The sequence below is a fragment of the Saccopteryx bilineata genome, chromosome 4 (assembly GCF_036850765.1).
Source record: "Saccopteryx bilineata isolate mSacBil1 chromosome 4, mSacBil1_pri_phased_curated, whole genome shotgun sequence".
In the NCBI taxonomy this organism is placed as follows: domain Eukaryota; kingdom Metazoa; phylum Chordata; class Mammalia; order Chiroptera; family Emballonuridae; genus Saccopteryx; species Saccopteryx bilineata.
This window is the reverse complement of record NC_089493.1, coordinates 192292798-192315989: the sequence shown is the minus strand read 5'-3', so window position 1 is coordinate 192315989 and position 23192 is coordinate 192292798. Positions and strand designations below refer to the sequence as shown.

The 23192-nt window shown below is 54.7% G+C and overlaps 1 protein-coding gene across 1 annotated transcript in view; it reads left to right on the top strand.

Annotated features, from left to right (window-relative positions):
• STK10 (serine/threonine kinase 10) overlaps positions 1-23192 on the top strand; it is a 93332-nt gene that overhangs the window by 27474 nt on the left and 42666 nt on the right. Inside the window, exons 3-4 of the mRNA XM_066273281.1 lie at positions 15148-15196; positions 17431-17580. Of these exons, the coding sequence (XP_066129378.1) occupies positions 15148-15196; positions 17431-17580 (199 nt within the window). The remainder of the gene's footprint in view (positions 1-15147; positions 15197-17430; positions 17581-23192) is intronic.

Here is a 23192-nt window from a genome sequence, read left to right as displayed (position 1 = left end):
AACCGCCCAGGGCTTTAATATGATTTTTAAAACGAAAAGATTATATAACTTCATTTTTGATAGTGGTTATATTTGCCCAGGCTGCATAGCTTAGTTGGTTAGAGTATCATCCTGATAACCCAAGGTTGTGGGTTCGATCCCCAGTCAGGGCTCATATGAGAATCAACCAGTGAGTGTGTAAATAAATGGAACAGCAAATCAGTGTGTTTTTTTTTCTCTCTCCCCCCCCCCCGCCATCTCCCCTTCTTTCCCCCTTTCTCCATCTCTCTCCTTTCCTCTTTCTTTAAAAATCAATACATAGAAATTAACAAAAATAATTGTAGTGTTTAACAACTGACTTACAAAAATTCTTGAAACTGTAACCTTCAGTTTTCACAAGCTGGTGACCGATGTCTCCAGAGTGCCACTGGAGCTGAGGAGGCCATAGACCTGGGATGTGACCACCGCCGTGACCTGCCCGGTTAGGAATTTGTGATCAGACCATGCTGTGTCATTGTTGGTCACCGAGCTCGCGAGACCTGCCGAGTCGCCCGCTGAGCTTGTGGGGTCGTTTGTGTTGCCCCTTTTCGTTGATCTATTCTGCGCCCACTCCCTGGTGGACGGACAGGCTGGTGAGCATGTTGCCCATGCCTTCCTGAGCCTTTTCTCCAGCTCGTCTAAGCTGCGTGCAGGTGACACTTCCAGGTCTCTGCCATCTAGTGCCATCTTCCAGGCAGCCCCTCTCTTGTGGCTTCTCTGGTGACCCTTCCCGAAGCCTTGCTGTGACCATGTCACTCCCAAACAGTCAGAACGATGACATGGGGGGTTGGCGACACCAGAGTGAGGGGAGGCCTTTGGTGTGTGCTGTAGGTCTGGTCACCCCGGACCTGCCCTGGACACCTGTACAGGTCAAGTTCAAGGTCAGAAGTCCCTTTGTCTCCGTCCCACCCGTTTCCTCTGGGCAGAAAGTTTTGCAGGGAATCTTAGATGCCCAGGAATCTCTTTGCTGACTAGCAAACAAAACATAGACCCCTTTGCTTGGCGTGGGGTCCCGCCCCCTCCTCAGGTTTAACAAGATTGTTTCGGGTGCTCAATGTCCGTGGTATTCATTTATATGACACTCTAGGTAGGGCTGCCTCTGCCAAACCTCGTTCATTTTGCTCCTTCTGCAATAGTTAATAGAATTCTTCGAAGTGACTCACATTTTAGAAATTAAAGACATTTATTTAAAAGGAGACTTGCGTCTCACTGCCCTACATGGAAAACTAGGTCCCACTCGCCATAAATAGAAATAAAAGAAAATAAACCGGTTCTGTTCAGTTCGAGCCCGATCCCTCTGCCTGCCAAAGCGTTCCGCTGCGCCCCGCGCTCCCTGTTAAAGGCAGAAAGGGAGGCTGGCGCACTGGGGACGCCCAGCCCGTGAGCACGGGGTGCCGGGCGACACCCCAAACTCGCCTTCCTGTCTCCGAGCCTTACTCGGGCCACGTGCAGAGCCAGCTGGTGGACGTGGGGCCTGGCCGAGCCTCGTGAGGTCGGAAGTGAGGGATGACGCGGCCAGGCTCAGTGACTTGCCCGGGGTCATTCAAGGGGACAGAGACTGGGCTTCGGCCCACCTCGGCTGGCCAGGCAGCAGGAGGTCTTGTCCTCACAGCTCATTTCTCAACTCTCATCGTCTACACCCGGGCTTCTCCAGCATGTGTAGCTGCGGAATCCTCTGCTGTGGAAATCTTCCCAGAAGTCCTCGTGGGCCACAGAGAGAACGACATTTGCCCGAGCTGAGGTGATGGGCCTCCCTGACCCTCAGTCCCCGCTCCCAAGGTGGCCCCCCGAGGAGCTCTTGGCCTGTGCATTCTGTTTGGTCTCCATCAGGATTTGCTTACTCCCGGTGGGAGGGGAGCGGTCCCAGGACATTACATCCTGCCTCTTACTGAGTAGGCTCCGGTAGAACCCCCACCTCCCTGCTCAGCTGTGACAACCAAAACCTTCTCCAAATGTTGCCCAGTATCCCCTGGCGGGGGGCAAACTTACTCCTGGCTGAGAACCACACGTCTCTCCCACTCGTAGCTCTTGCTGTTGGGGGTGGGAGGGCCTCCTGTGGCAGGCCGGCTGGGAGCCGCGGCCCCGCCCGTGCAGTGGACCTCAGAGCAGGTCGCAGGCTGCTGACCTCAGGCCAGCTCAGGCCTGCAGATGCCTTTTGTTTGCCATGTGTGATACTTTTAGAAATTTCTTAGTGTTTTGTCAGATGTCACATAGAAGTCTGCCCTCTGGCTTTTCTTGAACAACCAGACTACCTTTCTGCATGGTTGCAGTTACCTGGGCTGAGCAGCAGCTGCCCCTGGGTGGGGATGTGACCACCAGCCAGTTAGCCTCAGACCTCACCACTCCCTAATACCCCCAATAGAGGGAGGGCTCTTTGCCATTGGCATGTGGCACTGCTTTTCTTCTCTTTTCTTTCTTTTTTAATCTTTTTTTTCTTCTTTTTCTAAGTGAGAGGAGGGGAGATAGAGAGACAGGCTCCCGCATGTGTCCCTGCAGCAACCTTCATCTGGGGCCGACGCTCTGCCCATCTGGCCATGCTCACAACCAAGCTAATTTTAGCACCTGAGGCAGAGGCTCCGTGGAGCCATCCTCACTCAGCGCTTGGGGCTGATGCACTTGCACCAATCAAGCCTTGGCTGTGGGAGGGCAAGAGAGAGAGAGAGACAGAGAGAAGGGAGAGGGGGAGGGGTGGAGAAGCAGATGGTCACTTCTCCTGTGTGCCCTGACTGGGAATCAAACCCAGGACATCCACATGCCAGGCTAAGGCTCTACCACTGAGCCAACCTGCCGGGGCCTTGCTTTTCTTAAAGTAGAATTGAGAGGAAGTATTTCCCATCCCAGGTCTCTGTCAAAACTGAGGAAAGGAAATGAACCAGGAGGACTGAGTTCCTAGGGAAAGGTGTGAGGGGCATTTTTCCATCTCTGCAGCCTGCTCCGCCCCGTTGGTTAGCTGCCCTAACGCGGGGATGTGAGCGAGGCCACCTGGCCTAGGGAGTCCAAAAATAGGCTTGTGAAGGGTCTGTGAACTTCTTTTTTTTTTTTTTTTTTTTTGTATTTTTCCGAAGCTGGAAACGGGGAGAGACAGATAGACTCCCACATGCGCCCGACCGAGATCCACCTGGCACGCCCACCAGGGGGCGATGCTCTGCCCCTCCGGGGCGTCGCTCTGCCGTGACCAGAGCCACTCTAGCGCCTGGGGCAGAGGCCAAGGAGCCATCCGCAGCACCCAGGCCATCTTTGCTCCAGTGGAGCCTCGGCTGCGGGAGGGGAAGAGAGAGACAGAGAGGAAGGAGAGGGGGAGGGGTGGAGAAGCAGATGGGCGCTTCTCCTGTGTGCCCTGGCCGGGAATCGAACCTGGGACTTCTGCACGCCAGGCCGACGCTCTACCACTGAAACAACTGGCCAGGGCTGGTCTGTGAACTTCTGTACATGCGCACTAAGCTGTGTGTGTGTCTGTGTGTGTGAGAGAGAGAGCGTGATCCTGGAGGAGCGCTGTGGGCCTCTCAGGGTGTGACTTCTTGTCTGAAAAGGAACATTTTGCAAAGAGGCAGAGAAGGCCCCAGGGTGACAGCAGGGTGTGGGCGGGTGGGCCTGCTGGCCACACAGGTCCACGCGACCACATGTCACCCACCAGGGTTTCTGTGGCTTGTCCCCTTGGGCTCTGAGGCCAGCCGTTGTCACTGACAGAGATTGCATCTCTGGCCTGAGAGGAGCCGGAGTTATAGAGACCAACGTCAGACGGTGGCCGGCGGCCGAGTGAGCTTCTCAGACGTCACTCGGTGTGGCAGACGGGGCGCTGGGCCGGAGCCGGGAGACCTGAGGTCGTACAGGTTGCGTGACCCTAGCCGTCCTCAGACACAGTGGGCCCTCCTGCTGCAGCAGGGGACAGGTGCCCAGAGATGGGGACAGACAAGCAGGGGACCTGGGGTATGCCTGGGATCCTGCTGTTGGAGCGGCCAGGTTGGGGTGGGGGTCTCTGTGTCACAGTCAGAGGAGCAAGGGTGATTCTGTGGTCTGGCCACATTCCCCAGCACAGGCGTCCCCAAACTGCAGCTCCCTGAGGCCATTTTTCCGTCCCCTGCCGCACTTCCGGAAGGGGCACCTCTTCATTGGTGGTCAGTGTCCTGGAGTTCTGTATATGGCAGCCCTCCCAACGGTCTGAGGGACAGTGAACTGGCCCCCTGTGTAAAAAGTTTGGGGACCCCTGCCCCAGCATCTCCATGTGGGTGTAGTGCGCCATCTGACCTGGTCCACCAGGGTCACCAGCATACTCCATGTGCCCCTCACATCCCTGCTCACCTCTCCTGCTTTCACTCACACCTCATTTGCTCGCTGCCTAGGGGGCAAGTCTGAGTTATCCTCACTTCACAGGTGAGCAAACAGAGGCCCAGACCTCTGACCTTGTCCCAAAGTCGTTCTGTGAGTGTCAGAAGGATGGGAAGGCAGGTGCGTCTGAATCTAGGGTCAAAACCCTGCGTACGTCCAGTTGACTCGGGTGTATTGGTCCCTTGGAGGCCGGTGTCCCTCAGGAAACGAGTTGAGGAAGGTTGGGGGGCTCCCCCAGGGATGTGACAGGCACACATGCCCCCGCCTGCGCCACCTTCCTGGCCCCGCCCGCTGTGCCTGTAGCTCTGCATCGCCATCCACCTCCACGTCCCTGGAGGGCCACGCATCACATGCCCCACACCTTTAGCAGTTTTAGGTGGAGATGCTGTTTCTTCCGGCGGTGTGTCTGTATTTCCTGGGACCCTGCTCACTCTTTACGGACTTGTGAGTCTGTCTCCTGACCCCCTCCCCCCCCCAGGGCCGTGTCCCCCAGGGCAGCAGCGTGGTGCTCGCTCCTCCCTCTCTGTGTCCCCAGCAGCCGAGCACAGCTGACCTTAGGGAATGGAAGCTGGACAGACGCTATCAAACTGATCAGAATTGTGCGGACATGGAGTTGTCTGTGTCGTCCCCCCCCCCTCTGCCCCGTATCCCCAGGGGCAGAAAGCCCTGTTGGCCTCTGCCTGGAGTCTGATCCCAACCCCCTCGTGTTGGTGTTCCTGAAAGGTGGTGTGATGAGAACAGGGTGAGGGAGGTGACCATCAGGATGATGACAGTGACTCTTTTTTTTGTTTTGTTTTGGTTTTTTTGTTTTTTGTTTTTGTATTTTTCTGAAGCTGGAAACGGGGAGAGACAGTCAGACAGACTCCCGCATGCGCCCGACCGGGATCTACCTGGCACGCCCACCAGGGGGCAATGGTCAGCCGCGACCAGAGCCACTCCAGCGCCTGGGGCAGAGGCCAAGGAGCCATCCCCAGTGCCCGGGCCATCTTTGCTCCAATGGAGCCTCGCTGCAGGAGGGGAAGAGAGAGACAGAGAGGAAGGAGAGGGGGAGGGGTGGAGAAGCAAATGGGCGCCTCTCCTGTGTGCCCTGGCCGGAACCGAACCTGGGACTTCTGCACGCCAGGCCGATGCTCCACCACTGAGCCAACCGGCCAGGGCCACGACAGTGACTTTTGTCTGTCACGCCCTGGCGAGGTGTCAGGCGCCGTGCCCGTTGCTCTCACACGTGCTGTCGACATCATTCGGTCTCCCAAGACTGCGTCAGGTTGGGAATGTGTGTTCCCATTTTACAGATGAGGACATGGAGGCTCAGAGAGGTTAAGCATGTGCCCAGAGGCCCCCATTGGCAGCATTTGGACCTGAGGTCAGGGGATGTTGACCCCAAAGTCAGTACTCCTGACCTCTCAGCTAGACAGGGTCAGAAGGAGGTAGACATTCCTGAATTTGAATCACCTCAGGGCCTCCCCAGAGGTGTCCTGGGACTTGGGCCAGCGCCCTGGGGACGTGGAGCCACCTCGGGCTCCTCATCAAGTAATCCCTGTGCCAGGGGTTGTGGCAAAAGGGCCAAGGAGGCCCAGAGGCTCCCCCGATCGCCGCTGGGGAGCCCCCAGCGTGCCCTGTGTTCACGTGCCCGTCTTTCCTGCCGGGGGCACTCGCTCACACAGGCTGAGGGGGGCGGCAGTCCTTCCCCGGCGTCTGTGAGGCTGTGCGTGGGCAGGGACGGGGGCGGAGGGGCCAGGCCCGACTTCCTGGGCGGCCTGTGGGTGTGGGCCGCCCCGCTCAGTGGCCGCAGTGTTTGGACTGGAGCTCAGGTGCGCGGTTCTGGGACTCCACCCCAGGGACAGGCTGCTGAGAAGCCGGAGACATTTGGGTGTTGACTGTTTTTGTGTTTTTTGGAGGCTGACTCTGTGGACTCCTTTCTACAGGCCTCTGTTGAGTAACCAGGAATTTCTCTCTTCTGTGCTGATGGGGGGTCCCCATGCCCAGGGGACAGTACCTCTTTGTTCGAAAGGCCTGGGGGCTGATGGGCAACATGTGCCCGGCTTCCTCAGAAACGGGCCCAGAGAGGGAAGGGGGTTTGCTCCAGGCTGCACAGCTCAGCGTCTTTGTGGCTTGGAGTCAGGGCGACCTGGGTCTGTCGCTTTGGGGAAGCCCTTTCCCCCACCAAACCTCAGTTTCCCCCTCTGTAAAATAGGGACGGACGTAACTGCTCCCAGGTGTACACAAGGGGATGCTTACGGAATGCTTCGCACGGAGCCAGGTCCGCCTTGGTGCTCAGTGTGGGCAGCCACCGGCTTGCTGTCTTGGGACAGAAGAGGCAGGGACGGGCTTCCTGTGTCTGGCTGTCTTTGCAGAACCGACTCGTTGGCTATGTCAGTCACCTTCTGGCTGTTTTGCCCTGATTTCTGGGCAAAATCTTAAGGTCACTGAGACGTTGCATTTCATATTCATTCATTCATTCATCAAACATGTATTGATCGTGTACTAGGTCCCGGGCTCTGTGAGTGGATGATATAAATGGACTTTTATAAGGATAGGCAGCTTGTTTAATGGTAAAGTGACTTCATTTACCTCAAACCCTAAAATGTCATTGTTGCAAATTACTTTACAGCTGTGGTTTTTGTTGTTGTTTTTTTTTTTTTCCTTTGTCAGAGATAGAGAGTCAGAGAGAGGGACAGATAGGGACAGACAGACAGGAAGGGAGAGAGATGAGGAATATCAATTCTTCGTTGTGGCTCCTTAGTTGTTCCTTGATTGATTTCTCATATGTGCCTTGACTGTGGGCCTTCAGTAGACCGAGTGACCCCTTGCTCGAGCCAGCGACTTTGGGCTCAAGCTGGTGAGCCTTGTTCAAACCAGATGAGCCCGTGCTCAAGCTGGTGACCTTGGAGTCTCGAACCTGGGTCCTCCACATTCCAATTCGATGCTCTATCCACTGTGCCACCGCCTGGTCAGGCACTTTACAGTTGTTGAAAGTTTCATTTTCGCCTGACCAGGCGGTGGCACAGTGGATAGAGTGTTGGACTGGTATGCGAAGGACCCAGGTTCGAGACCACGAGGTCGCCAGCTTGAGTGCAGGCTCATCTGATTTGAGCAAAGCTCACCAGCTTGGAGCCAAGGTTGCTGGCTTGAGCAAAGGGTTACTTGGTCTGCTGAAGGCCCACAGTCAAGGCACATATGAGAAAGCATCAATGAACAACAAAGGTGTCGCAATGGAAAACTGATGATTGATGCTTCTCATCTCTCTCCGTTCCTGTCTGGCTGTCCCTGTCTATCCTTCTCTCTGACTCACTCTCTGTCTCTGTAAAAAAAAAAAAAAAAAAAAAAAAAAAGTTTTATTTTCCAGGTGGGGAAACTGAGGTTCAGAGCAGGAAAGCAGATGTGACTGCCCCACAGAAGGACAGTGGCAAGATCTGGGACCATGTCCAGACCTCCCGGCTGTGACTTACTTAATTTAGTTCCGGGAGTGTGGCCAGCATTTACTTTCCGTGTACCTTTGTGTACCCAGGACCCCCACTGGCTTCAGGGTTGGTGAGGGGACCCAGGCCCAGCGCGCTGTGTGGTCACCAGCATGTTGATGCCACACCTCGTGGCATGAGCGTGCCTCAGTGGTCTCTTGGGAACTGCTGGACTGTGCTGCCACTTGGCCCTGTGGCCTGTGGGCTGCAAAACTTAATGTCTACACCTTGTGGGTGGTCCCAGGGCACGGTTATCTGGGCTGGGACATCCTGGCTCCCTTATCGCCGGGTGAGCAAGCGCACTTGGTATGTGTGAGCTGATTGGGGGTGCTCAGTAAGGGTTGGAGCAAGGAGGCAGAGGGGCCTTCTCTCTCACCCTCCCCCTTCCCCCCAGCGCCTATGTGGGACTCGAGCATGTTGGAGCTTCCTCTTGGAGGCACAAGGCAGGCGGGACGGGGGTCACTAAGTCTCTTTCATCGGGCAGATGAAAGGAGCCCAGACTTGGCACCCAGAGAGGTCCCAGTTCAGATCCTGGCTCTGCCACTAACTATTTGCATGACTGTTATAATCTCCCTGAGCCTCAGTTTCTCAGTCTGTAAAAAGGGGGTAAAATACCACCCCATGCTGACAGTAATTTGTAGCATTGATCAAGCGCTTTTACTTAACCGTGTGCCAGGTAATGTTCGAAGTGCCTGGCACGTGCTATCCCGTTTAATCCTCAACAGCAAACCCCACGAGGTGTGGGCCTTGTTTAGGATCCTTGCCTCAAACAGTGAGTGTAAGATAATCCATGCGTAGTGCTTGGCACGGGGCCCGGCAGAGAGGGGAGGTTCGACTCCAGGGTAGTGTCGTGCATGGGGAAACTGAGGCGGGCCCAGGGTAACCTTGTGAAGAGGCGGAGAGCGTGGAGTGAGACCGTGGAGGCGGAACAGCTTCGCACGTGAGGTTTTCTCTGTGAGTCCTTGGGAAGGGCGGCCGTCAGCTTGGCGTAGCCCCTTGGAGTCAGTTTTCATTCTGAAGGGTCAATGGGGCAGGGAAGAGAGATCTTGTTTTTATTTTTTTTATTTTTTGTATTTTTCTGAAGCTAGAAATGGGGAGAAACAGACAGACTCCCGCATGCGCCTGACCGGGATCCACCCGGCACGCCCACCAGGGGTGATGCTCTGCCCACCAGGGGACGATGCTCTGCCCCTCCGGGGCGTTGCTCTGCCGCAACCAGAGCCACTCTAGCGCCTGGGGCAGAGGCCAAGGAGCCATCCCCAGTGCCCGGGCCATCTTTGCTCCAATGGAGCCTCAGCTGCGGGAGGGGAAGAGAGAGACAGAGAGGAAGGAGAGAGGGAGGGGTGGAGAAGCAGATGGGCGCTTCTCCTGTGTACCCTGGCCGGGAATCTAACCCGGGACTTCTGCACGCCAGGCCGACGCTCTACCACTGAGCCAGCCGGCCAGGGCGGGAAGAGAGATCTTAAATTCTGGTGCTCTCAGTCCCGAAGAGTGTTGAGTTGGGGTCCTTGTTCGCACAGCACCAAAGGAGGCTTAGCGTAACCTGTCCCAGGGCCCAGCCGGGAGAGAATGCTTTTTGAATGGAGTTTGTGGGTACAGTGCTGTATTCCCCAAGGCTAAATAAAATAAAATACTGCAGGTCCTGGGCAGGTGCCTGATGGATCCACGAATGAATGAGGAAATGAATGTATGATCGGAGGGGTGAGGTGCCGGCCGGGATCACGTAGCAAGGCCCTCACCCTCGTGCTGCACTATGACAGCTGCTGAGTCTAAACCGATGGCGATGGAGTCAACACAGGCTTCCAGTTTCCTTTGGCCTCCAGCCAGAGGGGACAGCCCACGAGTGCAGGCTGCTGTCCAGTGCCTGTCGGCCCCTCGAAGCGCGTGCCTGGGCCAAGGTCTCGAGGGACACGGAGCTCTTGAGAGCTGAGGAGGAGGTGCCGGTCGTGCGGAGGGTACTGGTCTGACTGACAAGAGGACCCGGGGGAGGCCGGCGCCGCCCTGACCAGCGTGTGCTCCCTGCGTCCAGGGGGCAGCCAACCCGCCTGTTCTTTCTTTTTCAAAATGCTCATTGAAAAACACAGTCTGTTTCAGTTTTATCATCATTCATAATGCAAATCCCCAAAGCCTCTTTGCCGGTACCCAGGGCTTCTCAAACCACGTCTTGGGAAAGGCGCACCGGGATCATCTGCCTCCTACTCTCACCCTTGCTCTACGGACCGTGAAGTTCAGCTTATTAATAAGGTGCATAAAGGAGATGAGAGTTCTGCTGGTCTGTCTCTAGGATTTCCCTGCGGCCGTCCTGCTCCTGTTTTTGTCAGGGGGAGAAGAGATGCAGCCCCCACATGCAGGCCTCTAGTCAGCTCCTTTGCAAATTCCCATCGAGCAGTGGTTCTCACCGGGACCAGCCGCAGCGTCCTGGGTGATTTGTTAGACACGCAGGTTCTAGGCCCTGGCCTGGTGGGTCGATTGATTTGAGTGTTCTTTTTTTTTTTTTTTTTTTTTTTAACAGAGACAGAGAGACAGTCAGAGAAAGGGATAGATAGGGTCAGACAGACAGGAACGGAGAGAGATGAGAAGCATCAATTATCAGTTTTTTGTTGCTTCACCTTAGTTGTTCATTGATTGCTTTCTCATATGTGCCTTGACCGCGGGCCTTCAGCAGACCGAGTAACCCCTTGCTCAAGCCAGAGACCTGGGGTCAAAGCTGGTGAGCTTTGCTCAAACCAGATGAGCCCGCGCTCAAGCTGTTGACCTTGGGGTCTTGAACCTGGGTCCTCCACATCCCAGTCCGACGCTCTATGCACTGCGCCACCACCTGGTCAGGCTTGAGTGTCATCTTGATATGCCAAGGTTGCAGATTTGAACCCAGGTCAGGCCACATGCAAGACTCCACCAACAAATGCATAAATAAGTGGAACAACAAATTGATCTCTCTTTCTTTCTCTCTCTTGCTCTAAAAAAAAAAAAAAAAAAAAAAACCTAGAGAAAAAAAGTGCAGATTCTTGGACTGCACCCCAGACTCGCTGAACCAGAAAGTCCAGGTTGGGGCTCGTTGCCGGGTTTACCAAGCTCTCCAGCTGATTGTGATGCCTGGTCACGTTTTAGAACCACTGGTGTAGTGTTTTTAGCTGGTCCCACCTAGAGATTTCTAGGAAAATCTTATTTGGGGGGGGAGGTTGGGAAGGGACTGAGAGAAGCATCAACTCGTTCCACTGAGTTGTGTCCTTGGGGTGTTTCTCATATGTGCCCTGACCGGGGCTCACACCGGTGACCTCGGGTCAAGCTGGTGCCCTCAGGGTCCAGCCCTGACTGGGGTTCACACCAGCGACCTCAGGATCAGGCTGGCACTCTTAGGATTGAGCTTGAGACCCTGGGATCAGCGACCCCAGGCTTGAGCTGATGACTGTGGGATCAAGTCGGCAACCTTGGTGCCCTGGGATGACACTGTACTGTGCCAGGGGCCAAGGCACTAGGAAAATCTTATTTGCCCAATGGGATGGCATCCTTGTCCTCCTCGCTCCTTGCCCTAATTGAGCCTTATTATCTGGACATTCATTGGCCTGCGTGTTCTATGTGAAAAGCCCAGAGAGAGGTCAGGTGTGGCGGGGTGCTGGAGCAGGGCTCCGGACGCTGTGATTCCCTCTGCCCTCCTCCTCGTATCGGCCTGGTCTGCGTGCTGGTTTCCCGCATGGTTGCAAGGTGGCTGCCCATCAGGGCATCCCGCAACATCAAGGAGAGCTCACTGCTTTGCTCCGGGCCAAGAATTTCCCTGTTGGTTTAGGCGCCCCATTCCCAGGGGATGACACAGGTGTCCTGTCCTGTCCTGTCCCGCCCCCCACCCCCACCCGCCCCCGCTCTTCTGCCTGGTTCAGGAAGGGAAAGGCAGAAATGCTGTGGGTGCAAGGCAAGGGCAGTCTTTGATGCCCAGGGCACCAGGAATGATAAAACAGCCTTTTTACTGTCTGCCCCAAACCCACTGTCCCACCGCTTCCCCTGCTGCCAGAGGTAACACGTCCAGGGGGGCCTCTCTGAAGCAGAAGCCCATGTGCGTGACACCCCTTGTTAAAACCCTTTGGTGCCTCTCCCCAGACACACGCACACAGCTCATGGGATCACGTTCATGCTTTGAGATGCTCCAAGTCCACCCTTGGCGGCTGGCTGGCGCTCTTCCCGTCCTCTGAACCCCACGGAACACTGCACTGTTCCCCCTTCCACACGCCTCCGGGGGCTTGTTGTGTTCTGCCTGGAATGCGTTTGTCTTCCTCCACTTGGTCCATTTGCCTTCAAAAACCAGCCCAGATGTGGGTGTCTCCTGTGGGAAGCCCTCCAGGATTGCTCCAGGCCTGGTTAACCGCTTCAGTCGCAGGCTCTGGGTGATGCAGTTACCACGTGCCTGTGCTTCTCACCACTGCCTCTGCCTCTGCCTCTGCCTCTGCCTGTGGCCTTGGAGCAGGGACCTGTCTGATTTGTCCTAGGTCGCCAGTCACAGACTAGGAGCCCAGGTAGTGTTTATTGTCCGAGTACTACTTTTATGGTTCCTGTTGAGCCTAGCAACATGGAGCCCCTGGTAGACCCTCTGTGTATCCTTGTTGGTGGGTTAACGTGATCACAAGCCTCAGCCCTGAGCCCCACGCTGCTCGCCACTCTGATGAGAGAGCACAGAGGACCAGCCCCTGATGGGGCCACGGAGTTGGCACCAGGAGCTGTAGCAGTTGGGGTTGGCTGAGGGCTCAGAGGCCTTGAGCTTGGCCCCCAGGAACCCTCGGTCCCCAAGAGCCTCCTTTCACCCCAGGATGCTGTGGGCTTTCCTTATAGATGGGTCCATACCCCCCCCATGCCCCTCAAATGATAGATGCGTTTTGCAGCATATGAGTCAGAGGTCGATGGACAGACGACCTCTGACCCTCCCCTGGGCGTTGATGTCTGTGTTTCCCTTCTCTTTCTTGAGCATGTAGATACAGTAACTCCCTAAGGCACTAAGGTGACGATTTTATTTTTACTAGTAATTAATTTTTTTATAGCATTTCTTTTTTTTTTTAAACTTTTTTTTTTAATTGTTTATTCATTTTAGAGAGGAGAGGGAGAGAGAGGAGAGGGAGAGACAGAGAGAGAGAAGGGGGGGGAGGAGCTGGAAGCATCAACTCCCATATGTGCCTTGACCAGGCAAGCCCAGGGTTTCGAACCGGCAACCTCAGCATTTCCAGGTCGACACTTTATCCACTGCGCCACCACAGGCCAGGCTAATTTATTTCTTGAGGTGGTTATTCTGTTCATTGAAACCCCGACATTTTGAGAAGCTGAAAGGTGTTACGACCCCTATCAAGTAAGAACAAAGTCCTGAAAGGGGTTTTTTGTGTTGTTTTTTTTTGCACCACACAAAAGAAGGCATAAAGCTGTGAAACATTTAAAACCGAATGGAGGGAGAAGAACACTTATAAAAAAGAAAAAAAGAAAAACCAAACCACTCTACCGCCCGTAGGGGTGCAGTCAGGCGGTTTTTGTGAAAAGGTCGCCGGCCTGTCACTCTGTCACTGCCGCGTGCTCGGGGTCACCCGGGGCTGGCGGGGGCAGGAAAAGCCTCCCAGGTTTTCAGTGCAGGGCAGAGGGCATCGCCTTCCTTGAAGCGCGTCGTCGAGGTCCGTACACAGGTTGTGAAATGTCGTGGGCTGAAGCCTGGCATAGAGCCAGACGTTGGTGCATTTATTCATTTATTTATGGGAATAAAAAGTAAGCTCAGAGCTTCCCAGCAGCCAAGGCAAAAAATAAAAATAAATAAAGGGGAAGCCCGGGGGTGGGGTGGGGGGGGGGGCGTGGAGCTCTCGCAGTGCAGAAGAGGAAGCCACCAGATTGGTTGAATGCTCCAGCGTCGCTGGTGCTGAGCTCTGGGCAGTGGGGTCATGGGGACCTGGGGGAAGGGTGTTGTGCAAGGGACAGTTCCACCGAACCAGACAGGAATCGCTGGGCCTGACCACTTCTCACGTTGGCTCTTGGTAATAACCGTCGTTCTCGGGAAGGCATATTTTAGGAAGAAGCTTCTGTGACACAGTCTAAGCGTGGCGCTCTCTAGTGACTTTGCTAGCAGTGTAACAAGCACATATTAACTGTTGTGGCTCTCGCTTAACTGTCTTGATGACATTGGAGGCAGGGTGATGAGCTCCATTTCCCAGATGGGGAAACTGAGGCATAGGGTCATGAAGGGGCTTACCCAACATCCCACTGCCAGTTCAGTGGCACGACCAGGGTGTGGACTCCAGTCTGCCTCCTTTTCCGTTTCGACTGCGTCCGATCAGAAGGGCTGACACTCCCTTCTGACCAACTGTCCCACACCGGGCAGTGTGGCCGCCTCTGAGGTGGAGGGACTTCCCAACCAGCTGGGGTTGGGGGGCAGGGGGCAGGGGGCAGGGGCCAGAGGGCAGGGGCTGGAGGTCGGGGGAGATCCCCAGAGGGCCACTTCCCACCTTTCCCACCCGCCCGAATCCGAACTTTAAGGAAAAAGAGCAAGTGTGTTTGCACACGTGAGCCCAGAGTGGGCAGGGAAGAGTGAAGATGGGAGGGGCCCGAGCGGGAGGGCCTGTCGGTGCTCATGGCTCTGATCATCCTGCTCGGCCCCCTGCCCTGGGCTGGGCTGGGCGCCTCCCGTGGGCCTGGGCCTGGTGCTGCTCTCGGGGGCTGCCACCTGTGGGGTGTGTCCTGAATGAATGAGTGAACGGCTTGCCTGAGTGACTTGAGGGTCAGAAGACCTGCTTTCCAGTCTGGGACCTGCCACTGAACAACCCGTGTCCCTGGTCAGTCACATCCCCTGTCCGGGCCTCGGTTTCTCCCCCTGAGCTGCTCTTCAGGGTCCCGAGGACCTTGGCAGCTGGGTCCCCGGGCTGTGGAGGGTGGAGAGAGGCCAGAGCTGGGGCCGGGGTTCTGGGAGGACTTGGGCAGATGGTGTGTGGGCTGACGGTGTCCTCTGGGACCCTCAGCCGTGCAGCGCAGAAAGTGAGGCAGCCGGCAGGTGGGGACAGGTGAGCAGGACAGGCCAGAGGGGGGCAAGGAGGGTGTGGCCTTGGCTGAAAAGGCCGTTCTCTGAACCTGTGGGTATCCGTGGCAACTTGGTGGCAACTTGGTTTTTCTTTTTCTGTAAAATGAAGTGTCCCAGCAGCTACTCTGGGTGTTCGAGCCGCCTGTGAGGGCTGGTGGGGGGTGAGGTGGGGAGGGGGTACAGACTGCACAGGCCCCGGGGCAGAAGGAGAGGTTGGGGAACACGGGCCTCGGATGCTGGCCGGGCTGCGGGGACCGCCCCATCTCGCAGGCTGTGTGCCCTGCTGACTGGTCTTTTGCCTTCTGTTTTCTGCAGATCATGATCGAGTTCTGTCCTGGGGGAGCTGTGGACGCCATTATGCTGGGTGAGTCTTCCCTGGTCCAGTGCGGTGGTGTTGTGGTCACCTCTGTCCATGGCAGGGGTCCTTCTCTCCCCCACCCCAGTGATTCACCTGGCCTGTGAACACCTCCCCGCTCTGCCCCCTTTTGGGAGCAGAGGGAGGGCTTGAATTCTCGGAGAGGAGGCGGGACACTCATGGGAAGACCAACCCCTCCTCTTCAAAAAGCCATGTGTTCTTGAGCTGGTGGTCACTCACCCCCTTGAGCCTTCTCGGCCCATAAGACAGATGTGATGACTCCTTTGCCCGGCCCCACTGGACTCTACGAGGTGAGAGGGAGACACCAGAAGGAGGTTCTTTGAAGAGTGGGGATCCCTACCCATTTTGTCAGGGCTTAATGAATATGTTACCAGGTCTTGATGTCCCGGCAAGCTTGAGCAATAATGAAGGATATAGTAGCAGCCACCGCTCTTTTGTGGACGGTCACCATATGCCAGAGATTGTGGTGACCACTTTCAGGCATATTATTCTCGTGTAGAAAGTCAGAAGGATGCCTGCAGCTTGAGCGCGGGCTCATCCGGCTTGAGCAAAAAGCTCACCAGCTTGGACCCAGGGTTGCTGGCTCCAGCAAGGGGCTACTCAGTCTGCTGAAGGCCCGTGGTCAAGGCACATACGATAAAGCAATCAATGAACAACTAATAAGTCGCAATGCACAACGAAAAACTAATGATTGATGCTTCTCATCTGTCTCCATTCCTGTCTGTCTGTCCCTATCTATCCCTCTGACTCTCTATCTGTCTCTGTAAAAACAAAAAAGAAAGAAGGAATGTCTTTCATTCCCAACCTGACCTGACACTGAGAGAGGTTAAGGAACTGGCCTGGAGTCACACAGCAGAGCTGGGACGTGAAACCAGGTCTGGGGGACCCAGCTCCTCATGGCCACCCCTCCCACCTGAGCCCCTGCGCTCGCCAACCTGGTGGGCAGCAGGTGAGAGGAGAGGCGGAAGGTCGAGGGCCCCAGAAGACGAAGTGACGTGCCCAGGTCCCTGGAGTGGCCCAGGAGAGGAGAAGCCCCAGTATATAATGTAGCACTGTTCAACCATTTTTTTTTTTCACTTGTGAAGGTGTTTTCCCAGTTTATCTCAGGAATGTCTTGACTTTATGGCCGCCCTTTCCCCCCCCTGAGTCATGGACATGCTGGCCTTGCTGGCCGAGGCCCTTGCTACTCCCAGGGTCCCCAGGTGGGAAATGACAGTAGGGAGTAGGATAGGGCACTTCTGATATGGCCTTGGGTGTGGCTTCTCTCAGCAGAGACTGCCCGTGGAGGTTTTTATTCTGGGGAGATGAGTAACAAAAACCCAGTGATCTGGTATGAGCTGAGACTCTTTAGGTTGTAAGGAGTCAGACTATTCACACTAGGTTGCGGGGGAAGGTGGGGGTATGTGGAAGGGGGAATTTATCTGCACAAATAACTGAAAAGTTCAAGGGTGCCTGGCTGGCTTCAGGCACAGCTTGATCTAGGAGTTTTTGCAGACGTTGTCATAAGAACTTGGTTTCACTTTCTGCATCTCCAGCAACACCACCGCCAGCCCGCTGACATTTCTTCAATGTCAGCTCACGTCAGCCTCCAGGCCTTTGCTTCTGCCGGGTCCTTGACCTGGGGTGACCTGGAGTGACCCTTTTCTCCTCTCAGACACCCCTCCCTTCCAGACACAGCTCGAATGTCCTGGCCTCTGGGGAGCCTCTCGTTACCCAGGCAGAGGGGTTGCTGCCCACCCTGCCCTCTGGGCACTCCAATCCCACCCGGTTCAAGCATTGCCCACCATTTCCGTGCCCCTCTCCGTGTCCCCACACTAAGCACGGAGCCTGTCGCTCGGTCCTGCTCAGAGAACCCTCTCTGCCTCTCCGAAGGGGTGGGTGTGTTTGCACACCTGAGGTCTGAAGCCACACTGGCTGGTTTGAATCTCAGTTCTGTGACTTCCTACCAGTGTGACCTCGAGTAGGTGACCGGACCTCTCTGAGCCTCAGTGTCCTCCTCTGTAGAATGGGGGTAATAAATCGTGCCCGCTCCGCAAGGTGACTGTGAGGAGGAAATAGGGAACAAGCGAGGTGCTCAGAAGTGCCCCTGGCACCCAGCACGGGCTAGGTGACGTGGGCGGCGCCATGTTCCTGGGGCCAGGGGCGGGGCCAGGGGCGGGGCTGACGTCGACTTGCCCGCCCCGAGCGCTTGCTGAGTTGACCCCAGTTCTCTCTGTTTCCAGAGCTGGACCGAGGCCTCACCGAGCCCCAGATTCAGGTCGTTTGTCGCCAGATGCTAGAAGCCCTCGACTTCCTGCACGGCAAGAAGATCATCCACCGGGACCTGAAGGCCGGCAACGTGCTGATGACCCTGGAGGGTGACATCAGGCTGGGTAAGGGCGGCTGCCGGTGGGGGGCATCAGGGAAGGTAGGGCCCCGTGGCGTCTGCCGGAGGGGGCGAGTGTGGGAGCCCCAGGATGTGACCACCTTCCTCCACCTGCTCTGGACCACCTGGGGATGGGGGTGGGGGGAGGCCCTAGCAGCCGTGGGGGGTCTCATTTCCCATGCTGTCTCTCCACACCCTCTCCCTCCCCACACACACCCTACCCCAGGCTCCTGCTGCAGCCAGCGGGGTGGGGGGGTGAGGCCGTGGGGGGTAGGGGGCTGGGGGGGTTTCCCAGGGACTTGGCACTCATGCTGGAGAAGACCAGGAAGCTAGTTAAGGAGGGAAGAGTTCAGGGAGAGTTGAGTGTGTGACTGCTGACACAGTTTGCATGGGCCCTGGTGCCGCAGGGTGGACTCGGCCGGGGCCCGCTGTTCTGTTTCGGAAAATCCTCCTTCCTTGGGGCCCAGAGTCCGCAGGCTGGCGTGTGGAGGAGGCCTGTCTGTCTGACTCTTCCTAGCTTCCTGGGACCCCACTGGGCCCCTGGAGGACCCCACCCCCACCCCATGTCCTTATGCAACTCAGGGAGGCATAAGAGAACTCTCCTCTGCAGGGGCGTCACCTCCTGGGAGACCGTGTCTGTGCCTCTCCAGAGAGTGCACACAAACAGGAAGGCGCGGGGGGAGCTGAGCAAGGAGCGTGGGCTCCGAGCACCGCGCAGCCTGGTTCAGATCCGGGCTCCGCCAGAACTCGGTTCTGTAACCTGTGCGCTGGGTCGAACCGTAGACCAGCCTCACAGGGCTGTTGTGACCGGTGGGGTGAAGTCCACACAAGACTGTCCCAGGGACGCTCACCTGCTCCTAGGCGTGGGGCTTCTTCCTCGTGTGAAATGTTTGCGTCCGTCTAGGATTGCAGGTGTCCTCGGAGATGCCTTTGGTGGTTGCCAAGGGAGGCACAGATCGCAGCTCTGGGAGGGTGTGGAGTGGTTCTCCACGGCTGCTGGGGCTCCGTGCGTGCAGGAAGGAAAAGGGGCAGAAGTACCTACCTCCCAGGATGGTTGGGATATTATTATTATTATTATTAAATTTTTACTTATTGGTTTTAGAGAAAGAGGGGAGAGAGAAACATGGATTTGTTGTTCTGCTTATTTATGCATTCACTGGTTGCTACTTGTACGTGTCCTGACTGGGGCTGGAACCCGCAACCTTGCTCTACGGAGATGCTGCTCTTACCAAGGGAGCCACCCGGTTGTGGCTGACAGTTGGGATATTAAGTGGGGTGTGGACTTTGAAACCCAGAGATCTGTGGTCTCGTCCTGGCATCTGTGGTCTTGGCGTTGGGTGCCCTTGGGCAGGTCACCTAACAAGTCTCTGAGACTCAGAGTGGGGTCATGGTTCCCGCCCAATGGGGTCATGAGACGGGGCACACAGGGCACCTGCAGTGCCCGGCATGTTGGAGAGGGCCACCCAGCACTGTGAGGTGTCTTTCCGGGGCTGAGGCATGTCTTGGAGCCGCGGCGACGAGAAGGGCTGTTCTCTGTTCTCCACACAACCCGTGTCCCTCTCCCCGAGGTGCTTCTCTGAGGGTGGCAGGTGAATTTCACAACTTCTAAGGTCTTTCAACATCCAAGCAGAGGTCTGAACTGACTGCCGTGAAAATTAATGCCCAGCACAGAGCCTGGCACAAAGTTGGTGCTCAACAAATAATCGCTCCCAAGCCTTGGCCAGATAGCTTATTGGGTTGGACGTCATCCCATATGCCAAGGTTGCAGGTTCGATCCCCAGTCAGGGCACATATAAGAATCAATCAATGACCGCATGAATGAGTGGAATAGCAAATTGGTGCTTCTCTCCCTCTCTTTCTCAAATCAGTAAATCAGTTAAAGAAACCCAAGTGACTTTCAACAAAATAAACAGTAGCTTCCAGCACTTCATTACTTTATCAGTTTATGATTTCTGCAGGGTCCCTATATCCCAAAGGCCCACTGATACACAGGGTGCTTGGTGGGCGGGCCTGGCAGGAACCAGTCATGTGCCTTGTACCCCCACTTATACCCCAACCCAGAATTCCTGTTCGCTGCTGCCCGCAGCGGGGGGGTCTGGTTCTTCCACTGTCACTATTGTACACTGATCCAGTGTTCGATATGTAGTAATTCATTGGCTCCTCAGAGACCACTGGTAACATTTAACAGAGGAGGGAATTGGGAACCAGAGAGGTCAATTGATTTGCCCAGAGTACACAGCTATAAGAACAGCTGGGGTTCAGACCAGTGCATCTGGCTCCAGAGCCCACGTGCTTAACCAGAGCCCTCTCTTAGACTCTTTTGGTGGCAAATGATAAAAAACCGTCTCCTGTGATAAGGCCAACAGGAGAACGTGTATATCGTATAGGAACCGCGCTGGGCAGAGATACAGCTGGTTGGCTGTGAAGTGAGTCGGACCCTGTAACACACGTGCTGCCCTGACCTCCCGGTGTCTGTGCCTGTGGGTTCAGCTTTCACACCAACTCCCCCCACAAAGCGAGCGTCGCCTCCTGCAGGACGAATGGAACCTCCTCAGTTCAGATCGGAAGCAGCAACCCCATGAAGGGCTCTGATTGGCCCAGCTTGGCTCCGGTACGGCGTTTTATAACAGCAAGAAATCAGAAATGGTTCATGTGTGTTCCAGTAGGGAAGTCAATAAGTAATTTACAATACTGTCATAAGACGCAATCTTTTTTTTTTTTTTTTTTTTTTTTTATCACTTTATATTTATTCATTTTAGAGAGGAGAGAGAGAGAGAGAGAGAGAGAGAGAGAGAGAGAGACAGGGGGGAGGAGCTGGAAGCATCAACTTCCCATATGTGCCTTGACCAGGCAAGCCCAGGGTTTCGAACCGGCAACCTCAGTATTTCCAGGTCGACGCTTTATCCACTGCACCACCACAGGTCAGGCAAGAGACGCAATCTTTTACAGCTGTGGAAAATTACATCGTAGAAAATGCGTAATCTCTTGATGAGATGTACCATGGACCCTTGGACGACGCAGGTTTGAACAAGGCAGGTCCATGGAGTCAGAGATTTTTTTCCCCCAGGAAGCATGTACAAGGTGGTCCATCATAGCTGCAGGCTTTGCATCTTTGGATTCAACTGACCGTGGATTGAAGGCGGTGTTCCCAGCCGTGGACCAAAGCGGGTCAGAACTGCTGCTTCCAATCGTGGTTAGTCGAATCCACTGACGCGAATGAAGGGCTGACTTACTGTAAAGCCCAAAGTTACCTGTGGATTTTGACTCCACCCCTAACCCCGAGTTGTTCAAGGGTCAAGTGCACATATATACCGAAAAGGGGAAAACCAGGTTGTAAAACAATACATTTAACCTGATTTCATTTTTTTAAACGTAGCAACTATGTTACAGTGATATCATTTCAGTTGACATAAATAATTTAAATTTATATAAATAACTACATCTGAGTTGCGGGCAGCAAACTCCTAAGTGTTTCTTTCTGCCGGATGACGGAGACTTTGTAGTCTGTGAATGTTTGAAGTTTTGGGGTTTTTTTTTTTTTGTATTTTTCTGAAGTGAGAAGCAGGGAGGCAGACAGACTTCCGCATATGCCTGACTGGGATCTACCTGGCATGCCCACTAGGGGGCGATGCTGAGGCAGAGGCCATGGAGCCATCCTCAGCACCCGGGCCAACTTTACTCCAGTGGAGCCTTGGCTGCGGGAGGGGAAGAGAGAGATAGAGAGAAAGGAGAGGAGGGAGGGTGGAGAAGCAGATGGGCGCTTCTCCTGTGTGCCCTGGCCGGGAATCGAACCTGGGACTTCCACACACCAGGCCTATGGTCTCCTGCTGAGCCAACCGGCCAGGGCGAATGTTTGAAATTTTGGTAAGCAGTATTGCCTTGGTGATCGGGAGAACTGTGTATATAAGAGAGCTTAGAGACAGACACAGTATTGTAAACAATCCGGAACGAGTGGACGCAGGGAGAAGGGAGAAGGAAATGGAAGCCGCTCCTAATCTTGCTGGAATGCATGGCTGCGGCTGCCTGCCAGGCTCCTGTGCACGCTCCAGGTAGGACCAGGGGGCTGGGCAGAGCACAGACGGAGTGCCGCCTCTGTCCTTAGAGCTGGGTGACGTCTACAAGCCACTCAAGTCTCTTGACACTTCAGTTTCCTTAGCTATAAATTGGGGATAATAATTTTCCCTGGCCACAGGGTCACGGATAGGTACAATATGCATAGGCATATATATGCAGATGATATGCAAAGTGAAGGTGGGGAAGATATAAATGAAATGCATAGAAACATGTATATATGCAAATGATATGCAGGGGCAGATATAAATGAGATGCATAAATCTCTCTGCACAGTGCTGTACACCCGGTAAGTTTTCAGTAAATAGTAGTTTTTATTAGATAAATATATGTTTTTTAAAAAACACATATTTGTAGTACATATACAACTTTCCAGTCTGCCTTTTTTTTTTTTTAATTGAATAATATCAGGATGTTTTTCTCAGACCCTTCTGTATTTCTCGGAAGCATGATTGTTGATTAGTTAGTGTTTTTCTTGCATTCGGTCACATGCGTAAGCCATGGTTGACCTGTGAAACCCTAACGTTGGATGTTCGGGTTTCTCGTGAGGCTTCCTGTATTCTTCTCGCACAGATGCGGGAGTCAGCATGTTTGGTTGCGGTCCGAGGCGCTTTCTGTGGACACCTTTAGGGAGAGTTCTGGGAAGTAAAACGTTGGGTTTGTGCAGCGTTTCAGGTTTTTGTTAAGATCCGGGGCCGGTGTGTCCTTCCCACTGGTTGTACCAGTTTCCAGCCCCTCCCCCCCAAGGACTGAGAAGTTCTTTCACCACATCCTGGCTACCACTGCGTTTATTTATTTTTAAGTGAGTGTGAGAGAGCGAGAGAGACAGACAGGGACAGACAGACAGGAAGGGAGAGAGATGAGAAGCATCAATTCTTCATTGCGGCACCTTAGTTCATTGATTGCTTTCTCTTATGTGCCTTGACCGGGGCGGGGGGCGGGGCTACAGCAGAGCCAGTGACCCCTTGCTCAAGCCAGCAACCTTGGGCTCAAGCCAGCGACCTTGGGCTCAAGCCAGAGACATTGGGGTCCTATGATCCCACACTCAAGCCGGATGAGCTCGCCCTCAAGCTGGCAACCTCCAGGCCCTTACCTGTGTGTGTGTGTGTGTGTGTGTGTGTGTGTGTATGTGTGTATAGATGTGTGGGTGTATGAATGTGTGTGTGTATGGATGTGTGTGTGTATGGATGTGTGGGTGGGTGTACATGCACATACAATATGTATGTGTCATTCTTTTAAGATGCTCCTGGAGTCATGCTTTACATTCTCTGACACGCACCAGTCGGTCAGTAGCCTCTTTGGGACATGTTACAGACAGCTCTTGAGTTAGCACATACAATCGTGGCCTCATTCCTTTTTCATGGCTGCATATTATCCCACAGTCGAGGCGAACCATCATCTACCTTACCATTCCCCAGCCAGGCTCCAGAAGCCGCTTATGTTTATTTTCAATGCTTTGTGCTTTTGGATAATGCTTTAGTAAGCTGCCCTGTGTGTTAAAAAAATCTGGTTTGGGGATCTAATTCTAGAAATAGCATTGCTGTCAGA